Source organism: Crotalus tigris, unplaced genomic scaffold, assembly GCF_016545835.1.
Source record: "Crotalus tigris isolate CLP2741 ecotype Arizona unplaced genomic scaffold, ASM1654583v1 scf7180000018368.3068619, whole genome shotgun sequence".
In the NCBI taxonomy this organism is placed as follows: domain Eukaryota; kingdom Metazoa; phylum Chordata; class Lepidosauria; order Squamata; family Viperidae; genus Crotalus; species Crotalus tigris.
In genome coordinates, this window is record NW_024096968.1 from 344,281 (window position 1) to 358,197 (window position 13,917).

Below are 13,917 nucleotides of genomic sequence, written 5' to 3' on the forward strand. Positions count from 1 at the left end.
TTAACACCACTTCTCAAAACTACAGGATGGTCTTCTGATGCATATCTGGGGTGTCTGTGCTCAGTGGGCCCAGGCATTGCAGGCTTGGTTTCTTTTTTTTTTTTTTTTATTGAAAAATTTTTAAAAGTTTTTACAAAAAACAGAAAACAACAATACAACAACAAAAAAGAACAGGATTAAACAAAACAAAACAAACCTCCCCCAACCCTCCCCAAACCACCCACACCCTCCCCCCCCGGAGCTTCCCAGAGCAGAATATAGGCTTAATTTAAAAAGTTAAAAAAAATTATATAAAAAGGATTAACAATAATATATATATATATATATAAAAATAAAAATTATAAAAAAGCTAAATAATATTTTTTTATATCCAATTTAAATTGTATAAACTTTATCCATTTGTCCCAAATAGCAAAAAATTTCTCTTGCGATTGTTCTTTTAAGAAAGCCAAAATCTTTGCCATTTCCGCCAGGTAGGATACTTTAAAAAACCACTCCTGCAAGGTAGGCAAAGATTCCTTCTTCCAGTATTGTCCTACTAACAACCTTGCGGCTGTGATCAGATTCAACATCAATATAACCTCCTTTGCATCGCAATCAGTAACTATACCTAACAAAAATAATTGTGGAGTAAATTTTACCCTCTTTCTAAAGATTCTCTGAATATTCCACCATATCTTAATCCAAAAAGCTTTTATATTTTTACACGACCACCAAATATGATAATAGGTGGCATCCAAACAACCACATCTCCAACATTTAGGCTGTAGGTCAGGATACATGAGAGACATTTTTTGTGGATCAAGGTGCCATCTATAAAACATTTTATAAAAATTCTCCCTTAAATTCTGGGCTTGTGTAAATTTAACATTCCTCACCCAGATAATTTCCCAGATATCCAGTGGAAATGGTTCTCCAAAATTCTGCGCCCATTTAATCATACAATCTTTAATTAATTCTGATTCTGAATCCAGTTCCACTAGAACCCCATAAATTCTCTTAATATGGGTTTGTCTTTGATCCTTTACTTGCTTAAAAAGATTTTCATCTTCTCTAAGAAAACCCACCTTATGATCCAACTTCCATCTATCTGCTAATTGTCTATATTGAAACCAAGAATAAGTAATATTTTCATGTACTAACTCTTCCAATAATTTTAACTGCCAGTTATGTCCATCCCATCTAAGTAATTGTGTATAAGACACCGTATCCATTTTAACACCTCTCCTTATGCCCTCTATCGCATGCCAAGGTATAGCCCATAGTGGTATTTTAAAATCACTTTTATAATATTTTCTCCAAACCCTAAGTAAAGAAGTTCTTATAATATGAGATTTAAAAACCCGATCCACTTTCTTATTAAATATTAAATAGGCATGCCAACCGAAAAGTAAGTCCCATCCCTCCAGATGGAGTATCTCCAAGTTTGTTAAATTTACCCAATCACTAATTAATGTTAAAGCCACCGCATCATGGTATAATTTCAAATTCGGTACCTTGAGTCCACCTCTCTCACGGGAATCTTGCATGATTTTAAACTTTACCCTTGGTTTTTTCCCTGCCCAAATAAATTTATTAATACCTTTCTGCCATTCGTTTAAATTAATCTCATTCTTCAAAATCGGTAACATTTGAAACAAAAAAAGAAACTTGGGTAGGACATTATAATAATAATAGTAATAGTAGTAAAGTTGGAAGGGACCTTGGAGGTCATCTAGTCCAACCCCCTGCTCGGGCAGGAAACCCTACACCATTTCGGACAAATGGCTGTCCAGTCTCTTCTTAAAAACTTCCAGTGTTGGAGCATTTACTGCTTCTGGAGGCAAGCTGTTCCACTGATTAATTGTTCTCACTGTCAGGAAGTTTCTCCTTAGTTCTAGGTTGCTTCTCTCCTTGATTAGTTTCCACCCATTGCTTCTTGTCCTGCCTTCAGGTGCTTTGGAAAATAGCTTAATTCCCTCTTCTTTATGGCAGCCCCTGAGATATTGGAATACTGCTATCATGTCCCCCCTTGTCCTTCTCTTCGTTAAACTAGACATACCCAATTCTAGCAACCGTTCCTTATATGTTTTAGCCTCCAGTCCCCTAATCATCTTTGTTGCTCTTCTCTGTACTCTTTCTAGAGTCTCAACATCTTTTTTACATCGTGGTGACCAAAACTGGATGCAGTATTCCAAGTGTGGCCTTACCAAGGCATTGAAGAGTGGTATTAATACTTCACGTGATCTTGATTCTATCCCTCTGTTAATGCAGCCTAGCACTGTGTTGGCCTTTTTGGCAGCTGCAGCACACTGCTGGCTCATATTTAAGTGATTGTCTACTAGGACTCCGAGGTCCCTCTCACAGTTACTACTATTGAGCATGGTGCCACCTATGCTGTACTTGTGCATTTGGTTTTTCTTGCCTAAATGTAGAACCTTGCTTTTTTCACCATTGAATTTCATTTTGTTAGTTAGTGCCCAGTGTTCAAGTCTGTCCAGATCCTTCTGTATCTGAAGCCTGTCTTCTGGAGTGTTGGCTATTCCTGCCAGCTTGGTGTCGTCTGCAAATTTGATGAGTTCCCCATCTATCCCTTCATCCAAATCGTTGATGAAGATGTTGAAGAGTACTGGGCCCAGAACAGAGCCCTGGGGCACCCCACTACACACTTCCCTCCATATAGATGCAGTTCCATTGAGGACCACTCGCTGAGTACGGCCGGTCAGCCAGCTACGGATCCATCTGGTGGTGGTTCTGTCTACCCCACATTTTTCTATCTTGTCAAGTAGTAGGTTGTGATCTACTTTATCAAATGCCTTACTGAAGTCCAAGTAAATTATGTCCACAGCATTCCTCTGATCCACTAATTTTGTCACTTGGTCAAAGAATGCAATAAGATTTGTCTGGCATGATCTATTTTTGACAAACCCATGTTGGCTTTTAGTAATGACTTTGTTTGCCTCTAGGTGTTCGTTGATTCGTTGTTTGATTATCTTTTCCAGGATCTTCCCAGGTATTGAGGTCAGGCTGATAGGTCTGTAATTTCCTGGATCCATTTTTTTTTCCTTTTTTGAGGATGGGAACTACATCAGCTCTTTTCCAGTCCTCTGGTAGTTCCCCTGTGTTCCAGATCTTTGAAAAATATACTTCAGTGGCTCCGATATCACATCTGCCAGTTCCTTGAGAACTCTGGGGTGTAATCCATCTGGTCCTGGCGATTTGAACTCATCTAGGCTGGACAGGTGCTCCCTAACCATTTTCTTGCCTATCTTAACTTGTGTTTCTGTTTTGTTTTTTATGGCACTATTTTTGATAGGTTGGTCTGTTTTTTCCCTTTGTGTAAAGACAGATGCAAAAAATGAGTTAAATAGTTCTGCTTTCTCCCTGTTGCTTGTCACCTTCTTGCCACTTCCACCCACTAATGGACCAATCATTTCCTTCACTTTTTTCTTGTTTTTTACATGTTGAAAGAAGCTTTTTTTGTTATTTTTGACTTTGGTCGCAAGCCTTAGTTCATTTTGAGCCTTGGCTTTCTTCACTTCATCTTTGCAGGCTCGGGCTATTTGCTGATATTCTGACTTAGTTATGTTCCCCTCTTTCCACTTTCTATACTTGTCCTTTTTATCTTTCAATTTGTCAGAGAGTTCTTTATGCAGCCATGCTGGTTTCTTTTGAGAGCTGTTGTTTTTCCTCTTTGTTGGTATTGTGCTAGACTGTGCTTTTATTATCTCATTTTTCAAAATTTCCCAAGCTTCTTGAGTTGTTTTCCCCTTGAGGATTCTCATCCATGGAATCCTTCCCAAGCCCTCTCTAAGTTTATTGAAATTAGCTCTCTTGAAGTCCAAGACTCTAGTTTGACTGTGTTCTATTGGTTGTGCTTCTATAATGTTGAATTCTAATATTGCATGATCACTTCCTCCCAGGGTTCCTATGGCTTCAACACCGTCTATCATTTCATCTCTGTTAGTGAGAATTAGATCCAAAATGGCTAATCCCCTAGTTCCCTTCTCTACTTTTTGGGAGACAAAGTTGTCTGCTAGGTTTGCCAGGAACCTGTTTGATCTTCCACTTGGTGCGGAGTTTGTCTCCCAGTTGATGTCAGGGTAGTTAAAGTCCCCCATTACTATTGTGATGTGCTTCCTACATACCTTAGTTAGCTGACTAGCAAAAAGTTCATCTATTTCCTCTGTTTGGTTGGGTGGTCTGTAGTATACACCTATGGCAATGTCATTTCCCCCCCCTTTTATATTGACCCAAATGCATTCAAGACAGTTTTTATCATTGTTGTACTCTATTTCTGTGGAGATGTAGTTATTTCTTATATAGAGAGCAACTACACCTCCTCTTTTATTTGGTCTGTTTCTTTTAAATAATTTAAATCCCTCTAGCTGTGTGTTCCATGTGTGAGTTTCATCCCACCATGTTTCCGTAATGGCAACAATATCGTATCTGCCCTCATTAACCTGAATTTCTAGTTCACCCTGTTTGCTGTTCATTCATTCATTTTAATCAGTGCAATTCTTCCCATGAGAGATAGCTGCAACTTCTCCCAATTCCTCAAGTCTTTCTGTTTCCTAACCCACAACTTTTCATAATTATTCTTAAACAGTTTTGCATTAGAAACAGATAAAATAACCCCCAGGTATTTTACCTTATTAACAATTTCAAAACCAGTCAGATTAGCCAAAATTTGTTTATCCCGAGTAGTCATATTTTTAGGTAATATCTTAGTCTTATTAACATTGATCTTGAAACCCGAAACCAGTCCATATTGATGAATCAGCTGCAATAACATTACTACAGAATAAATAGGTTGAGACAAAGTAACCACCAAATCATCTGCAAAAGCTCTCAACTTATATTCTTTTTTGTTAACTTCTATTCCTTTTATTTCCTGCGACCCTCGAATCTTGATCAACAAAATTTCCAATGTTAAAACAAACAATAACGGCGACAATGGACATCCCTGTCTAGTACCTTTCTCTATTGTAAAAACCTCTGACAGACCCCCATTAACAATAAGTTGTGCCGTTTGTTTTTGATATATCGCAGTAAAAGCTTGTAATATTTTTTCACCAAAATTCATCTCTTCAATTACTCGTAACATAAAATACCAATTCAGTTGATCAAAAGCTTTTTCAGCGTCTAAAAATATCAACGCTGCAGGAATTTGGTTATTCTTGTCCAAATATTCTAGTAAGTTAATAATTTGTCTGGCATTATTTTTCATATATCTACCAGTTATAAAACCAGATTGGTCCCTTTGTATGAGGTGGTGCACAACCCTCATGAGCCTATTAGCTAAAATTTTTGAAAAAATCTTATAATCAACATTTAAGAGAGATATAGGTCTGTAATTCTTTGGTAAAGTAAGGTCTTGATCCTCTTTTGGAATCAAGGATATAAAAGCACTGTGCCATGACGGAGGGATCTCTGAACCCTGTAAAATACTAACAGCTTCAAAGAGTTGTGAAGTCATCTATGCAGAGGCAGAAAATAGCTGTGAGGATTATAAAAAAAGGCAAGCATTTGTAGTTCAGAATGCCCTCCGTGGGGAAGGAAACAAGTCACGATGCCAAATAGCCTGTAAAAAGTGCAGATAAACAGTGCGCTTAGCAAAGATGGAACAAAACCATTTGTCAAAGTCAGGGAAACATCTGGGTTTCTCTCCACAGAATGGATTTCAGAAAACTGCACAGCAAAAAATTTGGGATTGGGTCTCCTTGATTACCTGATTTCCTTAATTTGGTCTGTGCTGGTCAGCGACTTGCAACTCCTGTTCATCCTTGTGAATGACCTCTGGCAGGTCCTAGAAGGGATGGAGGTAGTGTAGTCATCCTGGTCCTACTTGATTTCTCAGTGGCTCTTGATATTGCTAATCAGGTAACCTGAGCTGGTGAGGGATTGAGTTGGGAGGCACCATCCTACCTCCAAGGCTGTTTCCAGCGGATTTCATAAGAAGGGAAACATGGAATGCCATAGGACTTGACTCTCCCTGGGCTGCTCAAACTGTCAAGGTACTTTCCTAGTACCTAAATGCTATGTGGATCTGGATGAGGAAGAATCAACTTCAGTTCAACCCCACCAAGACTGAGGTAGCTGTTGGTTTTAACGTCCTCAGTATCTGGTGTTTTGATATCTTTAACTCTGGTTGGGATGACACTCGTTCAGAATTGGTATACAGTCTGGGGATTCCCTTGGACTCTTGGGTCCTGCTCAAAGGGCAATTGGCAGCCATAGCCAGGAAGGCCTTTGCACAAATGCATATTTTGCACCAATTGTGCCCTTTCCTAGATCAGGAGGCACTGCTCATGGTTTATTATGCCTTAGTCACCTCCCAGTTGAGTTGTTGAAATCCACTCTATAGGACGCTGCCCTTAACAAGCATTCAGAAGGTGCAACTGGTTCATAACGCAGCAACACAGTTAGTGGTGGATACACCTTAATATGCCCATCTAATATTTCTGCAGAGTGGGCTGCACTGTCTCTCAGTAGGCTTCTGGATGGAATACAGTTCACACAACAGTGGTGTTAAAACCATATATTAAATGAGGTCAGGTTACCTGTAAGACTATCTATCCCTAATGGTTTCTTACTCATCCTACTAAATCTGGCAGGGTGGGCCTGCCGTGGACCGCTTTATTGAAGCAGTATTACTGGTGGGATTTCAAAAATCACACCTTTTCTGTCCTGATGACTGACTTATGGAAGAGTCTGCTTCAGAGATACGGATGACCTGACACTCTTGGTCTTCAGGAAAATGGTAAATATGAGGGATCCTTGGTGATTTCTGAGCCTGGTTGTTTTCTTGCAGATGCTTCATTACCCAAACTAGGTGGCATTGTAAGTAATGGTAGGGAGCGGAGTTTGCTCTCATTTTATATTCTAAAATTGGTAAAGAATTGGCTTTTATCCCAAGCCCTGGAGCCAAAATGTTGACAGAGCTGATACAGAATGATTGGTAAAGGGACGTGTTTTTTTATGGCACAACATAATGCATTTTATTCTACAGTCGGGTAGTTCAACAACTTCTTATTTAAGAGTTACCAAGAAGTCTGGGAGTTGAAGTCCACAAGCCTTAAAGTTGCCAAAGTTGGACACCCCTGTTCTATGGTAGTGTGTTTATATTTTTACACTGTACACTTATATTTGTAGCTCCTTTTGTTAGATGGGCAGCTATATCAGTTTGTTTAATACATGAATATGCTTCTTTCATGTCCGCCAGTCTTTCTTCAGACTCCAAATGCAGGACTGTCACAGACATCAAGAGACACTATATATAGATGGCAATTTTTCAGAGATTTGGCGGCAATATTGTAGAGCTATTTGTGCCCAAGAAACAAATGGTCATGTTTTTCTCCTAGCTTGCTGAATGTTCTGTTAAAACTAGTTGTATATAGTGCTTTTAGCTATACCCTGGAAAAGTTGTGATGAATTTATAGAAACGAGATTTACATTCCTACGCAGATGTTCCAAAGTCCTATTAAGATTTTTCTTGATACTTCTCAGATGCTTATCCCTCACCATCTTCTAACGGTTTTTGAAGATCGCTTTCAAAACCATCTGTTGTTTGTTATCTTAAAACAGGACATTCTGTTAAAATTGGGACATTCAGAAGCATTCAGAAAACTCAGGGAAAACCCAGATGAAGGAACATCGCCTCCATACATTTTTTAGCAAATTGAAGTTTTAAAGAATCTGAAATAGGCTTCCATATTAATAAAATGAGATCAACGTTTGAAGTGTATGCTACAGTACGTACAGTGTCCTCCAACATGTATGGAGGGAAGACCTCATACTGGCAAGAGAAAATGCTGTTGGCATGGCCCAATACTAGGCAAAAGTCATTTAGTTTTCATCCTATGTATTCTACATATTGTTACACGTGCTATATTTCAAAGGCCTATTTTATATCTATTTTATTTGCTCAGTGTTGAATGTTGTAGATCTATAATTTGTAGGTGCTTCTGACACAAATAAAGAACGGGTTTGAATGATGGGAGTATATATCTAGACAAATCCCTTGGTTTCTATTTTAATCAGAATTTGGAACTGGCTTGCTGAAAGAGGAAAATAGCTAGTTTTATTTGTACAGAGGGAAGAATGACTGTCGTTCTTAGAAAAGGAGTGATTCATTCTCTCCTCTGTATCTCTTAGCTGCTACTAAAATTAATCTCCCGTGTTTTTAAAGACAGAAATGGGAAAAATAATAACAATCCTTTTTTTCTTCTTTTAAAAAAGAGAAATTCTGGATTTGGCTGGAGAGATGTTTTTAAGCTCAGAATTTTCTGTGCAGTTTATCAACTTTAGGCAAAATAATTTCCATTTGTGTCGGTGGCAACACCTTAATATTCTAGGCATGCAAACCAATTTCTTAAGGAACTTTGAGAATCTTGACTGAAAAGTCTGTGTGGCTGCTGGAGAGTTTACAGACTGTTTTCCTCTCTCGTCCATGTGACTGATTATGTGCTATCCAGAGTCTTAGCAATTACAGGTAGTCCTTGACTTATGACAGCTTGCTTACAACAACAGACATAACCAGGGTTACTTAGGACTCAGTTCTGAAGTTCCCATAGCTGCCCCCCCGTGGTCATGTGACTGCATATTGGGCATTCAGCAGCTGGCCCACATTTATTTCTGTTTGCAGCATCCTATGGTCATGCAACTGTGTTTTACGATATTTTTGCCAAAACCTGACATTTACTTCTGGTTTTCAGCAAAACTGGCCCAAAGGGAATAATTGGTTCACTTAATGACTGCTGCAAAAAATGTCATAAAACCAAGTTGGTCACATGTGCACGACCTGCTTTATGGCTGTCACGACTTATGGCTGTTATGGGCAGATTCCCTTACGGATGTAAGTTGAGGATTTACCTTTACATAGATAGATTTTTCTCCCTGAGGATCTGGTCCTTCACCTGGTCCTTCACCACTACCCTTCAAGTATTGATTTGTATTTTTTAGTTCATTCATGCAGATTTATAAAATAATGCTCCTAACCTTGTATTTGTTGCTGTTCACAATTTTGTTTTTAATTTAGGAGTAAAGAAATTATTTATAATGGTTTAATACAATGGTTCTCAACCTTTTTAATGCTGCGACCCCCAACCGGTTGTAAGTCGAGGACTACTCAACCGGTCGTAAGTCGAGGACTACTCAACTGGTGCAGCACCATTTGCAGAATGGGACTTTTGGCGGGCTCAGCAGGGCAGAGACAGCCTGGACAATTCCTATTGGCTTTTGAAAGCCAATAGAATTAGACACTATTCAAGAGAGTCTATTCTATTGGCTTTCAAAAGCCAACAGAATAAAAGGGAGTAGCACAGCTAAGGAAAAGGGGAAAAAAATGGCAGACTGCGTTGTTTGGCGACCCCCGTGAAATGGTCGTTCGACCCCAGATGGGGTCCCGACCCACAGGTTGAGAACCACTGGTTTAATATAAGGTTTTTAAAAACTACGGTCATGTTCTTTTCATTGGTTTGTATTCATATCTCTACGTCCTGTATATTTCAGAACATTGGCAAAAAGATGTCCTGTCAAGAATTCATTGCCAACCTTCAAGGAATGAATGAGGGTGCAGATTTCCCAAGAGAACTCCTGAAGGTGAGGCTCTCTTATTTCTTATTATTGGAATGCAGTCTCAACTCTACCTCTGCTGGCTAACTGGAAGAGATTGCTGTCAAACTGACTAAATTGCCTGTCATTTTGTGTTTCGTGTTGCTTTTTTTTTTTTCTCACGATGATGTGGAGACCCTAGTTTCAAAGAGCTATTTAACTTGCTGTTGTTCCAGAATAAAGGAACTTATAAAGGGTTTTCTCTTAAAGCAAATATTTTCAAATTCTGTGCTGAAGAAGAGTTAAAGTTAGATTCATATACCTCTTCTTGGCAGTGATAAACCAGGAAAGGAACATAACCTTGTAAGTTTTCCTGCCAGTATTTGCCTTAAGTAGGAATGCACCAACATTCACTGTTTATAGAGGGAGATCCCAGTGCCCAATATTATCCCTGAATCCTGACTTATTGAAAGAAAAGAAGACCTTGTGCAAGGATTGCTGAAGGCTACATAAGTGCAGTTTTTTAAAATATAAAATGGAAGAGTTAAGCACATAGATCTGGAATAATTGCCTTAGGTATAAACTATTGACAAATACTGTTCTAGAGTCACACCAGACACATACATTTTGGAAGGATCATAGCTCTTTTTTTTCTTCCTTGGTGTTGTTAACCATGAATGGAAACATCTGCAGCATAGTTTGGAGTGAAACATGCCTTTAAATGCCTCGTGTTGAGTAAGAGAATTGGAGAAAAAGAATCGGGCTGCCTGAAGTTTTGATCAGCACTTCAGGTCCTCTGTGCAACACTGGAACCTCAAGATTGTTAAGAGTGGTGCACGTGGTTCAACAATCAACAGGGACTGCATAGGCAGTTTGCTTCTCCATATGCATTGCCTTGGCTGGATTGGAACAATTGTATGCCTTGAGTGATAATTGAAGGCTAGAAACTGGATGTTTTTTTTTTTTTTTAATCAGACTTCTGATAAAGCTGACTTCTCTGCTGAATATTTATGGTAATAGGTTTTTATAAGAGTGCTTCAGGAGAAAGGTGCCTTTGAGTTTTTATATTTGAATGGAAGATATAATTTGAGATCAAGAAATGTTATATGCACAAGTGCAGCTTTTGCCCTCTTGCCTATGTGCATTTCCTCAATTTGTTCCAGTACCTGATTCTGAATAATTGGTAAAGTTTGGGCCTAGGTGACCGAATGTTTTCCATTACTGGTGCGAATATGAGCATTACTTTTTCTTTTGTCTGATTTGCTTGTGTAGAAAGCAAAGTCCTAATTGTTGGTGCATTTCGTTTGCCATGAAAGAAAAAAAGTTAAATAAGATTTTACTGTACAGAAAGCTATGGCCTAAAATTCTGTTAACATCAGCAAAAGCAGATACTTGCTGATTTTTTTAACGATCTTTTTTAATGTGCCATCTCAATAAATAACATATATAGTTAGAATCAAAGGGCATCTTGCATGCCTTCTGTGCTTGTTAGAAAAGGAGCTGCACTAAAATAAAATCTTTTTGTTTCTGAAATTATTCTAGTTATAGCCTAGAGCAGTGGTTCTCAACCTTTTTAATGCCGCGATCCCCAACCGGTCGTAAGTCGAGGACTACTCAACCGGTCGTAAGTCGAGGACTACTCAACTGGTGCAGCACCATTTGCAGAATGGGACTTTTGGCGGGCTCAGCAGGGCAGAGACAGCCTGGACAATTCCTATTAGCTTTTGAAAGCCAATAGAATTAGACTCTATTCAAGAGAGTCTATTCTATTGGCTTTCAAAAGCCAATAGAATAAAAGGGAGCAGCACAGCTAAGGAAAAGGGGGGAAAAATGGCGGACTGCATTGTTTGGCGACCCCCGTGAAATGGTTGTTCGACCCCAAATGGGGTCCCAACCCACAGGTTGAGAACTACTGGCCTAGAGAGCAGGCTGGGAGAATAAAATGCCTGGAAATTTCCTGGAAGTTGGCTTGACCCTTCATGGTGACGGATGGGAAATGAGTTCTACATAACTAATATCATTTTCATAGTGAAATGGTTTTTACGTTCTCCTCCTTGGACAATTTCTTTTTGCTTTATTTGCCTACTGGGAAGTCTTTGTGTCATATGCCCTTTTGTACGAGTCCTGCATATTCCAGGAGGTGTACTTCGGTTACACAAGTTGTTGGATGTTCCAACAGTGACTCCATGCGAATTAAGCAGTAATATTTTTCCCTTCTTATGTGGCAGGGTTGAATTTGATGATTTGTTGTGGCAGATTACCTGCCTTTGTTGGAAACTTGGCTGAGCTTCTAAAGAAAACCTCTGAAATCATGGTTTGAAAAACTTGTTTTAAAGTCTTTATCTTAGGCACTGTTGAGGTTCTATTGTATTTACCCTTATGAGCAGATCAAACTGCTTATACAATCACCATAAATGTACAGTACAGTCTGGTTACCATGGTCTGTTTACCAACAGTAACACCCAAAGTCTAAGTTTCTCATCTCAGAGTTAAAAATGTATCCTGATTCTGAAAGTACAGTGGTACTTTGGTTCTCGACTGCTTCAAAACTCGACGAATTTGGTATTTGATGCATTTTGATGTGAAAATGTTGTCCCAGTACTCGGTCTTGACACACTGCTATAGGAAGAGGCATATAGCTGTGGGGAATGGATAGGAAGTCATCTATGGTGGGAAGGTTGCTGCAAAAGGAGGGGGACAACCACAGAGGACAGACAGGAAGTTGGCCATGCTGGGAAGATCACTGACATAGGAAAAGGGATAGACAGTTCTTCCCAGCCGAAACAAGGGTTATATGGTAAGTCATGTGGTTTGTTTGGGACTTGTCCTTTTTAGTACCCATTTCACCTTCCAGAACCAATTAACACCCAGTAGTGTAATATTGGTGAATTATTTGGCCTTTGTTTGATATCAGTGCTGGCAGACATGAAAATCATGAGATGAGGCCATAGTACTTGGTGAGAGAAAAAAAAAATAGTTTGTGGAAATCCTGCCACTAGATGTTTTTGTTGTGATCTGTTAGACCAGTGGTTCTCAACCTTTTTAATGCCGCAACCCCCAACCAGTGGTAAGTCGAGGACTACTCAACCGGTCGTAAGTCAAGGACTACTCAACTGGTGCAGCACCGTTTGCAGAATGGGACTTTTGGCGGGCTCAGCAGGGCAGAGACAGCCTGGACAATTAGACTCTATTCAAGAGAGTCTATTCTATTAGCTTTCAAAAGCCAATAGAATAAAAGGGAGTAGCACAGCTAAGGAAAAGGGGGAAAAAATGGTGGACTGCGTTGTTTGGCGACCCCTGTGAAATGGTTGTTCGACCCCAAATGGGGTCCCGACCCACAGGTTGAGAACCACTGTGTTAGACAGTATTGTACTTGGGATAGGGCTGGATAGGAGCCTCTCATGTTTACGTTTACTCTTCGGTGGTATGGCTTACTAAGTTGAGAACATCTTCTACGAGATACCAAAACTATCTTCACCATATAAACCTTTTAATTCTGGAGACCTCTATCAATGTTTTAACTCCCTTAGACTTTTGCCCCTGAACTCTAACACATGACTCATTTTGAGATACTTAACTCTTATTTCGGAGAGGACTTTTTCCTAAAGCCTTGGAAATAACATAAGATGCTATGTTAATAATTTAATTGCCCTGACATGTTTTTGTTTTCTTGTAAGTGCTTGCAGCTGCACCAAGAATAGATGAGATGTACATATGGTCTTGTTTAAGGTTTTATTTTTTAAAATTTCTTCATCCATGCAAATGTTAAATTATCACTTGTGTGAATATCTGCCATTAGCTCACAGCCAACCCCAAATCATTTGAGATAGATTTGGGCACCGAAGGCTCAGTTTTAAATTTGGTTTATTGGCTTGGTTTCCTATTTCCCTCCCTGGATTCTTATTATTTTGTTTGACATTTGGCCTATTCTAGTAATATGGGAATTCTTGAAGAGTGTTGACGATATTGGCTATGGTTGGTCTGTGACCAAATTAACTTACTGTGACTAAACTAGCTTACCAGTGAGAAGTCAGTTAATTTATAGCAGTATCTCAGATGGATGCCGTGGAATGGCCTCAGAATTGCTAATTCCTGGCTTGCATTGACTGAATCAATCTCATCCCACTAATCTGATAAAGGGAGGAAGTTTCCTCTTCATTCTTGTTTTCCCAATGAATATTTTTCTGTTAGCAGATTGATCTTTGTAATGACTGAATCCAAAATACGTCACTATCTTCCTTCCTGTTTTAAACGAATTGACCAGTATTTTCTAGTTCCTGTCTCTGGAATAAATATGATCTGCTCTGTATGTATGCTGTGAAGTAAAGAAATAATGTTCGGTCAGAGTGCTGGTACTAGAAAAAAAATATTCCTTTTGCATGT

The 13,917-nt window shown here is 39.1% G+C and overlaps 1 protein-coding gene across 7 annotated transcripts in view; it reads left to right on the top strand.

The window, feature by feature from the left end:
- Positions 1-13,917, top strand: part of PSD3 (pleckstrin and Sec7 domain containing 3) — a 185,849-nt gene that overhangs the window by 78,775 nt on the left and 93,157 nt on the right. For all 7 annotated transcript variants that reach the window (XM_039350975.1, XM_039350978.1, XM_039350976.1 and 4 more), the window contains one exon: positions 9,493-9,582. In XM_039350975.1, coding sequence (XP_039206909.1) covers positions 9,493-9,582 — 90 coding nt within the window. The remainder of the gene's footprint in view (positions 1-9,492; positions 9,583-13,917) is intronic.